The 14,447-nt window shown below is 38.0% G+C and overlaps 1 protein-coding gene across 2 annotated transcripts in view; it reads left to right on the top strand.

The window, feature by feature from the left end:
- Window positions 1–14,447, top strand: part of Wb (wing blister) — a 148,677-nt gene that overhangs the window by 128,955 nt on the left and 5,275 nt on the right. For both annotated transcript variants that reach the window (XM_071710205.1, XM_071710206.1), the window contains 21 exons: window positions 4,819–4,925; window positions 5,573–5,756; window positions 6,143–6,498; window positions 7,058–7,255; window positions 7,355–7,525; window positions 7,663–7,826; window positions 8,039–8,173; window positions 8,374–8,629; window positions 9,050–9,221; window positions 9,827–10,048; window positions 10,197–10,450; window positions 10,792–10,903; window positions 11,011–11,155; window positions 11,292–11,604; window positions 11,763–11,923; window positions 12,061–12,199; window positions 12,741–12,978; window positions 13,079–13,252; window positions 13,390–13,556; window positions 13,838–13,996; window positions 14,134–14,282. In XM_071710205.1, coding sequence (XP_071566306.1) covers window positions 4,819–4,925; window positions 5,573–5,756; window positions 6,143–6,498; window positions 7,058–7,255; window positions 7,355–7,525; window positions 7,663–7,826; window positions 8,039–8,173; window positions 8,374–8,629; window positions 9,050–9,221; window positions 9,827–10,048; window positions 10,197–10,450; window positions 10,792–10,903; window positions 11,011–11,155; window positions 11,292–11,604; window positions 11,763–11,923; window positions 12,061–12,199; window positions 12,741–12,978; window positions 13,079–13,252; window positions 13,390–13,556; window positions 13,838–13,996; window positions 14,134–14,282 — 3,976 coding nt within the window. The remainder of the gene's footprint in view (window positions 1–4,818; window positions 4,926–5,572; window positions 5,757–6,142; window positions 6,499–7,057; window positions 7,256–7,354; window positions 7,526–7,662; window positions 7,827–8,038; window positions 8,174–8,373; window positions 8,630–9,049; window positions 9,222–9,826; window positions 10,049–10,196; window positions 10,451–10,791; window positions 10,904–11,010; window positions 11,156–11,291; window positions 11,605–11,762; window positions 11,924–12,060; window positions 12,200–12,740; window positions 12,979–13,078; window positions 13,253–13,389; window positions 13,557–13,837; window positions 13,997–14,133; window positions 14,283–14,447) is intronic.

Raw genomic sequence — 14,447 nt, 5'->3', positions numbered from 1 at the left:
GGCGATCGGCACGGTAATAGCGTGCAATTTATCGATCAATAAATCGGCGATCCGGTCAAGTATCACTTACTGCGTAATGCTACCTTCGACACGGGCCGACGTAGCTCAAAGAAAGGGGGAGCTCAAACGTTTCGTTTATAAACGGCGAGATTACAGGCCCGATGGCGGTGCGTCGCTCATTACCGCGGCAATAGCGATCGCTATTGCCACGGGAATTTCCGCGCACCATCGTGCTCGCGTCTTACGCACTTCGTCGACTACCACGCATTTCGCGAAATGCGGAGCATTGCAGCAGCGGTATCAGTTTTCCGCTGCTCACGCGAACATTTCGAGTTATTAAAGGCGCACTGTTAAATATTAAAGGGTGAAATTTAAAAGTTAATACTTTGTTATTTTTAACTACTATATGTCGAAACTTATTATTTTAACACAAAATAGTATTATTTTAACTCGATTGTTTTAGTGAAATTAACGACATATTGAACAGGAGCAATGGCGATCTACAGGAATAGTTAAAAATGACTCAAATTTTGAATATAATTTGACACTACGAATTTAACAGTGTATTCTTAAAAAATAAGCTATATAAAAGTTTTTAAATAGAAATTATGACAGTTTGTTTACATAACATCTTGTTCTGATTTTAATTAAAAGTCTTACGCGAGGTTGCATAAAATTACATTCCTTAGAAATTGTTTCTATCGAAATTATGAATTACTTTTAATAATTGGAGGTAAAGCTTTATTTGGTTGTCGTTATTGGAATCATAAATCTGTTTGATTGTTAATATCACCGCTAATGCATCACGTTAATCACGTTAGTACGTCATTTGTATCGCGAGTCCCATATACGTACGCCTGTCTAATTGCACGAACGTGTCTGCCTTAATAATCGGATAAATCCACTCCGGCTAACCTCGCCGGCAGTGATTTCATTCTTAAATCATTTCGCGAATGCGGTGCGAGGCCGACATCAAGTCTCGAATCGGTTCGTTACAATTAATAAACCTTATTGCGACTCGGCGGCGTTAAGGAACGACGCGTATTTGTCACGATTAGCGATCGCCTCCACCAACCGATCTCGCCGATCTTTTGTGCGCAACGAGAACGGATATTTATTCGCCCGCAAATGCGGCTCTGAATGCCCGGCGGGATTAGAGAGACGCGGGATCATTATTTATGCGCGCGATAGCCGCCGCTCGCGCGTTTACGGCTGCCTGAATTAATCATGCGTCACGCCGCCACTATATTTGCGCTAACGAGCCTTTAATCCCTTGCCAGCGTGAATTTGTTTCCATTATTAAGCGAAAATTTCACTTGCTTCCCACACATCGCGTAAATCTTGAAAAGCGCCTTGGCAAAAGGGAGAGAAGCGCGGATTCCTTACACTGTTAAATGTTAAAGGATGAAATTCAAAGCGTTACCTTGAATTAATTAACATTTTTAACTATCATGTGTGTGTTAAAATTTATTATTTTAACGCAAAACAGTGTTATTTGTACTCCATTGGTTTAGTTAAATTAATATTGTTTTAGTTAAATTAACGACATATTGAGTAGAAGCAGTAGCGACCTATATGAATGGTTAAAAATTACTCAAATTAAGTATAATTTGACACTACGAATTTAACAGTGTACGATGAAGAAGTGGAATAAGAGTTAACGTTGAAGAAGACAAACTTTGTACATTATGTAATCATTTATTGTATAAATATGATGATAAAATATATTTATCGCGCGCGAGGAGTATCCTTAAAATATAAATACCGCTACTAAATTCTAAATAAGTGACACGCTAAGCGACTTGAATAATATAATTGTGTCCGACTCAAGTCCGTTAATGCTATTAGCGTTATTTTTCTAACGGGTAGCGTGCCGTGTGCGAAAATCTACGACGACACGCGCGTAACATAACTCAGTCGCGCGAAATTAACACGTGTCAAGTATGACAGCTCTCGACTGCGCGTTCGCGGAAAACACTTAGCGCATTATTAGACGGCATAAATCCGCGTCTACGCACAAACACACGCGGGCGCGCGGGACGATAATTATTCAAATCGCACCCCGTTTGCGGCGAAAATCGGGAACGTTAGCTGATAATTCCGCGCATAATAACGTCGCCGCTCGTTAAACTAATACGCGACGAGACGCGCACGATAATTACGGTGCTGTCACCTCGTTCACGCCGTGTCTTCGCACCTGGGGACGCGAAAATTTTCACGTCGGATATAGCTGTATCCAGGTAACCGTGTCGTGTAACAGCTGATTTAAGTTTTCACCGCGATTTGCACGACTAAATGCAGAAGACTCTAGTTTTTGTTGCATGCGACTGTGCTATGGATGAATAAATATATAAGATATTTTTATGTTATACATGTTTGTCGCACAAATAATTATAGAAGATTATATAGAATTATAGAAGAACAATTATAGTGGATCTTAATTATAGGATATCTTTAGCGTTTAACGATAGCGCTGATATATTATATTGTGAGCATTCCTGCTAGCACCTTGTACATCCTTGGACATCAACTAGAGAGCCGTGGCATCTCCTTCGTCTCGTAAGGGTTAATTGATAAGACGGCAGTAACGCGAGATTTACAGTATGCAGCGTGGTATGCCACCACGGACGTTTCAGCTCGCTCTCTTCCTGATTACCGCGTCGTTAATTAATTTTCGGAATTGCTGAAACGCTCGGCTAATTATTCAACTCTCGGCCAGGTGAGCCGGCGAGGTACCGTACGCTATTAAAATTATTACAGTGCGTAAAATGCGTTTGCACGTGCGTGCTTTCTTACGACGTCGTCGGCGGTTGCCCAGCCTCCGGTATGTCACGTCTTTATGGGTCAATGTTCTCGTAAGCCTTACATTTTTTTAATACAATTATTGCGGCACTTTTTACGTCCGCTGTCAAATGACGGAAAACTTATACAAATGACGCGACAAGATAAAAATTGCAATATAAAATTTAAATAAAATTTTATTCCCTGGACAGTCGAGCGAATAATTCATCTCGCTTACTATTCAACAGTTAATAACTTCCGATTCAATCGGACTCTACAATGCGATATTAATTTACGAGGCCGTACCGGCTATAATGTAATTTCCCGTGTAACACGATTGTTACTCGATGATGTAAGAGTAATTATGCACATAATCATGGGAGGGTAATATGCCTCGCGTGACATGATCGATCGGAATTGATACGCGGTGGAGAAACACCGCGAAAGGAATTTATCTCTCTTTCGAGTATTTGTGTCGTACGTTGTCTAATGGTTTATACAACAGAATTGATACAGTCCTCGGTTGAAAATCCATGGATTAAAGTTTGTAGTTACATTTAGAAATATATTCTTTAAAAAGAATATACAGATAACCTTCGAATAACACTATTAATTGGTTCTGTGTTATTGAAATCCGTGTTATTCGAGAATTCATACATCAATTTTGGATATCACGTTTCGTGCTATTGAAAACCGTGCAATTCGAGACTCCAGGATCCATACAAAATTGGACATTTGGTTCCAAGGGATTATTTTAAAAAATACTGTAAATGATAAAGGGCCAATAAACGAGCAACGACAGTTGTTAAAAAATTAACTGTGTGTATTAATATAAAATATAAAAAGGGTAATATTAATACACGAAGTTAATTTTCTAACAACTATCGTTGCTCGTTTATTAGCCCTTTATCATTTACAGTATTTGATACATATGAGCGTGATTATTCATTTTTTTTATTTATTTTAAAAAAACTTCTAAAAAGTAGAGTCGTCACAATTTTTCACTGTGCTACTCGAGACTCCGCGCAATTCAAGTATTCGAGGATCACCTGTATTTCTCAAGGAACAAAAATATATACGAATGTAATCGGTTTTATTTCAATCATGTTCTCCACAGATACCGCGCTATCATCGTCTTCTATTATTCATGATAATCACGCATGAATGTCTCGACGATCGTACGAACGAATCGCAGCGGTGTGTAAACACGCCGATTGCCGTCGCCGAATCAATTCTCGCGGGTAATCCCTTTGTAAGGGCCACCGTTAATAGGAAATCGATACGCTTCAGCCGGCGATGCTCGATGCGACCATGCATAATTTATAATTTCCGCGGCATTAGAGGGCGACAGTCGCGCGAGAACGACAGCCCCGTCGTCTGCGGCATTTGAATACAATGCGGTGCGCTCGCAGCGACGGGCATCGCTAATTGCAAAATCCGCTCGATGCTGCATAAACAAGCCGCTCACGCGTGACCACGCCGGACAAAATCGGCGAATGCGTATACAGCTATAAGTACGATCGCCGCGGTCACGCCGCGAATTTTTCGCGCGAGGCGGCCCCGAAAGAATTCGCGCCGCACTAATCGATTAGAAACGGTACAAACGTTTCGTCAGTGCGCAATTAGCGCGAAAGCAAGAATAATTTTATATGAATTATTAATGAGACCGCTGTCGACACTTGCCGACGCTTGTCTTGATGATCGTTTAATTACGCCTCTCGCCGACACGGAAATTGTAGCTTCCTTGGGCATCCAGGGCATCACTTTGCATCGAGACATTTATTATTATCATGAACAAAGATAGAACGATAGCAATTATTACTACTTAAAAATTTTAAGGTTTAAATAGAAATAATAATTTAAATATGATGTTATTTATTTTTAATCTCCAAAAAATATAATTTTCAACAAAGATTAAGAGTTTATATCTCAATTTATTCTAGCAAGATTTTATTTATCGATAACTTTATATATTGATATATAGTTATATTTCAATTAATTATTATTTTTTACTCATAATATTTTATCTGATTGCAGGGTGTGGCTGCAACAATTTGGGTTCCACGAATTCTGCCTGTGACATCGTGTCCGGACAGTGTCAGTGCAAATCACACGTTATTGGCAGGCAGTGCAACGAATGCAATGTAAGACTCGATTTTCTACAATACTAGATGCCGTAAATTTTCAGTTTTGTAAATTAGATTAAATTTGTATATTTAAGTAAACTATTTAAGTAAAACTATTGGTAATAATAGAAAGTAATATTAGAAGAACCAAGTCAAAAAGAAAATGAATTCGATCGAGCAATATCAAACGCGATGATTAAGATAAACTCACGATCGGTGATCTGTAACGTTGAGGTACATTATCTCGATAGACATCTAACAGCGAAGACAAATGCCCTGTTTCGTAATGCGACTGTATCAGATATCGGGAAATATCCAGTGATCTGTAATATAGAAGTGGTAACCGCCGGACATAGTCAGACATGATAAATCATATTGTCCGTCGAAGTCCGGCGATCAAAGTCACTCGACAGATCCTTCGCGACAATACCGACAATTAATACGATAATGTAAGACTATAAGAGACTGACGCCAGCAGAGTCTAATCTAGACAAGTCACAATTCTTAATATTCTTAAATATTTATTCTTCTTTTTTATTTATTATTCTATTAATGCAAGCTTTAAGACAATATCGATTAATCTTGCGACTGCTCTCGCACATCTGACGTTTGTCTTTGCGACTCGGTGGACATTTCTAATTGTCGGATTTAATATGACAAATTAGGTCGGTTATTGGGGATTCGCATCGGGAGCCGGCTGCACATCTTGCGACTGCGATTCCATGGGATCCCACAACGCATCCTGCCACAGTGATAGAGGAGAATGCTACTGCAAGCCGGGTGTGGGTGGTGCGCGCTGCAACAGTTGTCAGTCCGGATACTATGGCTTCTCTTTGAACGGCTGTCAACGTGAGTCAGATCGTTTTCCTAACGTGGTGTTTCTTAGCCAAAATCAAACCCCTCGCAAATTTCTTCGTCGTACTATAAGTTTTGCAAATGATATGTCTATCTTAAACAGAACGATGAATATAAGAGACTTGTAGAATAAAGACTTTCTTCACAATCTTTGCTCGCGTGATCCTGAGAATTAATACGCGACAAAGCTCGCCTGTCTTTTTTTCTGTAACTGATAAACTATATCAGCGCGCGGAATTCTCGACTGTAAACTTCACAAGAGAGAAAAAGAAATTATAAAACACCCAAGTAGACTTTGCTCGCGTTCTTTGCTACCTCTATAAAGTCTCGGCGAGATAAACCGGCGAACGGATGTGACATCCTATACGATTGCTCCACAGTGTGCGACTCGTGTACGCGACCCGGTCACGTGTGTGACCCCGACACCGGTCGCTGCGTGTGTCCCCGCTTGACCTACGGCGAGCACTGCGACCGGTGCCGACCGGGTGCGTGGGACCTGGTGCCGAGCGTCGGCTGCAAGCCGTGCGCTTGCACCCTGGGCGCCACGCGGTCCCAGTGCGACCATCAGGGTCAGTGCCCCTGCAGGATCGGCTACGACGGGCTCAGGTGCGAGAGATGCGCCAAAGGTTACTACGGCTATCCGAGATGCCGTCCTTGCGGCTGCAGCTTGGCCGGCACGACGCACTGCCGGGACGGCGTCTGCGAGTGCGACGACAAGGGACAGTGCCCGTGCAAGGTGAGAGAGACGAGGAGGAGCAAAAGTTTAGATAGAAAATTTACCCTGTTAAATTCGCAGTGTCAAATTATACTTGAGGCATTTTTAACCATTCACCATTGTTTCTACTCAATATGTTGTTAATTTAATTAAACCAATACAGTTCAAATAATACTGTTTTTTTATAATAAATTTTGACACATGGTAGTTAAAAATAACAAAATGTTATTTAACTCAAGGTATTGGTTTAAATTTTATTCTGTAATATTCAACAGTGTAAATAGACTTTCTTCTACGCAATGGAGAAAAAAGTATCGAATAAAAATCGATGCTGAAGAAACCTTTTAAACAGTTCAAGAATTAGCTCGTATGTATGTAAACTTTGTAGAATGCGGAACGAATTTTCCAAATCATTATATTCTATTCGCGAAAACTCAAAATTGTAAAATGTGATTATTTTAGTTATCTCCCTGCGAGTTTTTTAGTCTGAAATTAATCCTGAACTTTCTTGAAAAAAATGTATGTATTTGCTTCCGACGTAACGTTGGAGAAAGACATTGATTGAACAATCATTTTCAAGGAACTGGTCATCGGACGACAGTGCAATCAGTGCAAGGAAGGCACTTTCGGCCTTGCGATGAACAATATCAGAGGATGCACCGAGTGCTTCTGCTTCGGAAGGAGCACTCTGTGTCAGCAGGCCGGACTCAGTTGGGGTCAACGTAGATTGACTCGGCCCCGCGTTCTTTATATCAACGACACGGTCAACGATGTAATAGTAAGATCCGTTTCGGCTGTTAAATTTTGACGAATGAGTTTTATCAAATAATATTTTATACGTCGTATCGTCGTCTGATATTATCGTACGATTAAACAGATAACAAACTTCGGCTCCACGACTGTACTGCCAGCGGTGAACGGCGGATTGAACGTGACAAACGGCCTCTCCGTAATCCCTGGATCCAATGGCGATGTTACGTTGCCCACAAATCTTTATTACAGTTATCCTTTATATTGGAGACTGCCGGATTCCTTTCTAGGCGATAAGGTAATTTTTCGAAGATGTTTCGAAATTCTGCGTTAAATAAAATAAGTCGAGATGTATTTCGTCTCGTTTTGTGTATGTACAATTCGCTCGTGATTGAACCACACATGAAATATCAGACTCGCATTAAATCCTTTAAGGTCGTTTCTTACGGAGGATTCCTGCGCTTTAAAACCTCGACGGAAGGTGGGATACCTCTGAGATCGAATCTTCGATATCCTGTGGTGCAGTTGCAAGGAAACAATAAGATTGTCTTGGAGTATTATCTGCATCTACCAGTGAACGATAATCATTATGAAGTCAGGTATATAATCGGTTAATTGAAAAGAGGAAAAAGAGCACGTGATTCGATGTAAATTAAATGTGAATTAAACACTTTAATGTATAATTCATCATATTAGAATTTAATGAATAATTTATTTAATTAGATTTTATCATATTATGGAATTTTTTAAAAGATTTATTAACACTGTTCAATCCTTACGCTATACGACTAACATGTATCTGTTATCTTAGATTCCACGAGTCGTTGTGGCAGCTACAAAACAGACCAGATTACAAAGTCTCCAGGGAGGTTCTAATGGTCGCGTTACAAAATCTGCAGTACATCCTCGTGAAAGCCTCCGACAACGCCGAATTCACGAAAACTACGTGCGTAACTAATACATTATACACAGTACATTATAGACAGTAAAATAAATTGTTGTACATTAATTTTTCAATGTTTCTTTCCATGCTTTATTTTTGACAAGCAAATTTAGAAACAAAAATTATTTTATCTGTTAATTCTATTACGTTTTTTTTTTAATATGAATTTCTAATGGTACTTTATTAATCTGTGTGCTGCTCAGATTGCTGGAAGCTTCTCTCGACGCCGCCGTCCTGATGCCTACGCACTCGCCACCGCTGGCGACTGGAGTGGAGATCTGCCAGTGCCCGGCGGAATACAACGGCACGTCTTGCCAGGATCCCAGCATCGGTTTTTACAGGTGGTACAAGAACACCACCGCCACGTCTACCATCGTGATCGATCTTGTCGGACAAGCCAGGCGCTGCCAGTGCAACGGGAGATCCGAGGTGTGCGACAGGGAGACGGGATATTGCTTGGTAAGCATTACTTAAACATTTTCCTACGAGTGTACACTATTCGCGAAGATGATAGCGCGACAGGAAGTGTGCTGAGAGACAAGTGTATAAGGATATGAGCTAGAGTTGATACAAGATAAATTTCTTACTAAGGAGCCTTCGAATCTGTATGATATTTACGGATTTACATCCTTTTTCTTTCGATTATCTGCATTTGCTATTCATACAAATAATTTCTGTAAATTGATTTCTGATTCTAATATTTTTCCGATGTTTTTGTATTAATAGAATTTGAAAGAAATAAATATATAGATTATTTAATGTCGTGGGTGGTTTTTAATTCGTGTAAAAAGAAATAAGTAGTACGGATCTCTATATAACGTGTATAAAGTATTAATGTTTGAATAATTATTAATATAATATTGAAATTTAACGTTATAGAATTGCAAAGAAAACACGCTTGGTGCACATTGCAACGTTTGCGCTGACAGTTTCTACGGTCATCCGGAGTTTGGAGGCTGCAAGCCATGTCCATGCCCGCAAGTCGATAAGAGATTTTCGAGTACCTGCGTGGTTCGTACGGACAACGAACCCATTTGTCACTGCAAGCCAGGTAAATAGACAAGAACGTGAAAAATTGCATATATGAGAAAAATTACAAAAAATTGATTAGAACATTTGTTTAATTAGACAGAAAATCTTGCGATTTTATTAAACATAAAATTCAATTTTTAATATTTTTAACAGTCTTTTTTGATAATTGATATGCAGCCATCGAGTCTTCCATTAGAACCCATTACAAAATCTTGAACTCTGTTATAAATATTTTTAAAAATTAACCGGTAAAAAATCTAAAAAAAATTACATACCTACTGACTTATTTATAAAAAAGCTTATGTTTAAAATTTTATGCAATTCTTAACATGTCTGATTCTCCTTAAGTCCACTTTACACAATCTATAATTTACATCAGAATACATCAGAACTTTATTTATAATTTTATATGTTTAAAGATAATTATTTAAAAATCTATTTTAATATGTTTCATCCAGGGAACTCCCTGGTTTCATCTATGTATGTATACTGATTTTTCAAATTTTTTTCGTATTGCACATAAATGGAATTTTATTCTGAATTCTGACGCGAATTATAAATCGTCCGTAAAGTGGGCTTTGTACTTCTTATTTTTCCCGTGCATTTACCTCTATCTTGCCGCAGGCTACATCGGTAGAAAATGCGAACGCTGCGCCTACGGCTATTACGGCTCTCCTGGCCTTCCGGACGGCAAATGCGTTCCGTGCAATTGCAACTTGGCAGGAAGTTTGAGCGACGCCTGCGACGGCGAGACAGGACAGTGCAAATGCAGGCCCGGTTCTACGGGCAGGGATTGCTCCCAGTGCACGGCGTATCGACACGTTTATATAAACAACGTTTGCACTTGTAAGTTTATTCACAAGCCGAACGATTTTGTCTTAAAATTAATCTGTATGAGTATCTAGAAAGTTAGAATTTGTCATTCTGTTTTACTAATCTTTGCACAATAACATCACCACACAAAAATTCGTTTACATTGCGTTGCGATGTTTAGCTTGCGATGACAATTGTACGGGAATTCTGCTCGACACTGTCGCGATGCTGTCCGAGAACCTGGCCGAGGGAACGGGTCACATAGCAGGCGGATACATTCCACCCCCCTGGGAAGCACTGTCAGATATCGATTCCAACGTGACTGCATATCTCGAGGAATTGGAGCTGCGAACACAACTGCAGCAAAGAATGAGAAATGTACCGTGGCATGAATACAAGAAGCTTGCGGAAGATGTTGAAAATATGTTAAGAAATGTATGTCACTTTAATACTGTTAGATAATAATAGCGCAATTCTTATTTAAGACATATTATGTGACAAACTGTACAATTTCTTTTAAATCCTTTATTTTTACTTTATAATTCGCGTCGGAATTTAGAATAGAATAGAATTCTAAAATTTATAATTTTATGTGCCGCATGAATAAAACATTTAAAGAATCAGATGCATACATATAACAAAATACGCATACATGTATCAAATTGTATGGCAAATTCTATATAAAATTATAGAATTTTATTCTGAAATCCGACACAAATTATAAATCGTCTATAGTAAACTTTAGAATATTTTTCACGTTTTATTTTACTTTACAGTTGAACAAGCATGCGAAACATACTGGTACGTTGAAGACCAAAAGTGGCGACTTGAGAAATAATGTTTTTACCGCGAAGGTTACGCTCGACAATTTGAGAAAAGACATAGGAGGTATGTATCAACTTAATTATGATTTTTAATTTATCTTAATTATCGTTAACACCATTGCGCTGCAGTGTGTAAATACTTTTAGAGTAATCTTTTCTCTCAAACTCCAGATACAATTTCGGAACTCAATCAGTATAGCAATGACAATAGGAAAATAGAAATCAAGAAAGCCTTGAAAACTGCGAAGACAATCTTGAATTATTTAAAATCTGTCGATATAGCCAAAAGAACTACGGAAGTGGAAAACTTCCTTGAGTGAGTATTATTTTAATTTAATAAATAATTTTAATAAATTTGGGACTAGAATAAATTTAGGACCGGAAGAGAGAAAGAGAAAAACATTAATTTTTAAAATAATTTATTAATGAATAATATGTTTTGAATTAATTAGCGGTGTTACCGAATATGTGGCATGGCTAAATTCTCTTCATGACGCGACTGAGCCTTTGGCAACCGCCCAGGACGACGCTAAAGATTTCGAGATAAAGTTGGATGATATGAGAACGGTCATAGAAAACACCATGGAAACGCTATTCAGCTACGATAGTTTGTACAACCGTATCAATGGGACATTCGTCGAGACCAAGAACCAATGCGCCCGTATCGGGATGCTGCGCGACGAAACAAACCAAACGATCACCGAGGGGCAGAAACTCATCGACGAGGCTCACGGTCTACTTGTCGACGCGGGAAACAATATTCAAGTAGAGATATTTTTTTTTAACAACTAATAACAGTAATTAGAAAACAAATCAATAACGGTGAAGAAAGAAGTAATGTATAATAAATAATTCTGAATATTATTATTGTCTCTGTTAGTGTGTTAATATTCTAAAAACTTATTCTTAAATGTGACTTTCAGGATCTCCCAGACTTACGAGATAAATTAACATACTGGACGGAGAAACTGAGCATGAAGGAGGAACTCCTGTACCGACTAAATTACGAGTACCCCGAGAAGTACGTGGTACCAGCAGTGCAACATGCGAAGAATTTGTCCAGCTACGTCGATCAGTATGTCAGGTGAGCATATATCCTGTTAGCATAATTAATTCAATCGATAATTACATCCCATTAAATCCAAAACCGGTGATGTTATCTGACCGACAGCGATATAATCGTCGATGACTCGATAATGTGATAACATTTTTGTGGAATAGTCTGTTCGCCGAGACACGAGATATTGCGGCCAGCCCTCTGAAGGCAAGCCAGGCCTACAAGAACATCGTCGATGGCCTGCAAGCAGCGAGAGTCACCGCACTAGCAGCCAAGGAATCCGTCGAGGACGTGCATAAGAAGGTAAAAAACGATCACGCGATTCTCTTTGAACTCGGAGCCTTAGCATTTTAATTGTTCTCCTTATTAAAAATTGAAGCCAATATGTCAAAAAGCTCTATCATTCCTTTTCCATTTTTTACATAAATAATTTCTTGAATTGTGAATAATTTGAGATAAATCTGATGATATTTTTATGCTCTGATTCATCAACTGAACTTCTCTAATCTCAAATTATCAGGCATTAAATATTTTAGATGTTTACAAAATTAAAGCATAATTTTTTCCATAATTTATGTATAAGCGCGCACTGTCATATAAATTTACACAGAAAAAAAAATATTTTTTTATAAGAAATGAAATTAATTAAAATAAGCTTCAGATAAAATATTTTAACAGGTATTCAAGAATAAAAGAATTTAACTAAAAAATATCAACTATATTTAAAATAATTGTTAGCTTTTTATTGATTTTTCTAAATTCTAATCTTGTGTTTTGAATCATATTAATACGGTTTTATAATTTTGAGAGTCGGCTATAAATGTAATGTAGATGCTTTTTCAAGGTTTTCCCTCCTTCGGGACAGAAATCGCTGTTGGAGGATACCAAGGAAGTGTTGGCCAAGTCATCGCAACAGTGGGAAACGGCAAAGGAGCACGGCAAACTAGTCAAGAATGCGAATACCGTGTTGGAAGCTCAGAAGCAAGCCGTGCTCGTTTTGAAAGATACGTTGAACAGCACTGGGATAAAGGACAACGAGATAAATGTGAAATTGCGAGAGTTGCAGAGTAATAGTAAAAAATGTTAGTCTATGTTACAAATCATCCCATGTTATTAATGATTCCAAGAAATGCGGCTCGAAAGAAGATTTTTAGCATTGTTGTATTAATTTTTGTTTAACAGTGCACGAAGATCTATTGGATATCTCGGAGGACAACGATGAAGTAAGGAAATCAGTAAAAAACACGCAACGATTAATCGACTACTACAAACAAGGCATCGCCGACAGACTGAAGCCAAAATTGCATGAATTGAAGCGTGAAGGCGACTCAAAGATTGGCCTCGCCAGTGAGAAATGTAATATTTCTTTTTAAATTCTGTTTAAAATAAATGTATATACTTGGTGGACAATTGTTAAATTCTGTTATTAATTAATCGTTAAATTAAATATTGTGTAAAAATGATAAACTATTGTAGAAATATTTGTATTTTAGTATCGGAAGCGTTGAGCAATATTAAGAAAGCCGATGCGAAGCTAATAAGTTTATCGAATGCCGCGATGAAGCGGAAAGCTGTTTTCGACAAGTGGAACGACACGTTAGCCACGAAACTGCAAAACCTGAAAGACAAGATTGCAGAGGCTCGAAATACTGCTGAGGGGGTAAGAACAATAATTATTTTTCTGCTTGCTCGGATCTTTATAGATTAAAATAAAAAATTGTTTGTCCATATATCTCTTTATCATAAATTTATAATTAACAAAAATTTCTTGCTTGTTAATCTTCTATTATATATCTTTAATATCATGATTTCTTAATTTAATATAAGAAAATTTTTAATAATTAAGTTATGATTTCCGATATAGCATTGATTAATTGAGATTAAATAATTGTGATAAATGATTTTTGAAATATAAGTTTTTATATATTTTTTCAACTTTAGATTCGCGTTTCTCTGCGATCGGTGGAGGGTAAGGAATGTATCCGTTCGTACAGACCGGCGACGTTGCAACCCTCATCAACGACGTCGATCGTGATAACATTCGCGCTTCCAACCGCGCGCAAGGAGGGTTCCTTGTTTTACTTGCCTAGTGGAATTAATGTACGTTCTATGATAATATTATATATCTAGAACAACAATTTAGCAGTTAAAATAATTAAGTTTGTTCATAAAGTGAAATAAGAATTATATAATGCATTGATATTAAAGTAAAATCCTGATATTTCGACTTTTTCCAGGACGATTTTGTCGCTCTAGAAATAGTTGACAAAAAGGTGCGATTCCTGTGGAACGTCGGTGGTGGTACAGGCACACTAACACATCCTGAGGTCCTCGAAAGCGGCGATCTTCAGAAGGACAAGTTTTGGTATCGGATCGAGGCTGAGAGGTAAGTAATAATACGTAAATGTAAAATTAGTAGTTATTCCGAATGAATAGAATTAATTAATATAGATGAACAAATGTCAATTGAAATTTGGTGGTGTGTAAAAAATAATTTATAGAATTATGGTATCATTAATTGATACCAGAGAAAAAAAGCTGATTTTAAATG

Source organism: Temnothorax nylanderi, unplaced genomic scaffold, assembly GCF_030848795.1.
Source record: "Temnothorax nylanderi isolate EJ_2023f unplaced genomic scaffold, tnyl_v1.0 TNYL_tig0087_pilon, whole genome shotgun sequence".
NCBI classification, from domain to species: domain Eukaryota; kingdom Metazoa; phylum Arthropoda; class Insecta; order Hymenoptera; family Formicidae; genus Temnothorax; species Temnothorax nylanderi.
The sequence above is the reverse complement of the archived record's forward strand: the minus strand, read 5'-3'. Positions and strand labels throughout refer to the sequence as shown.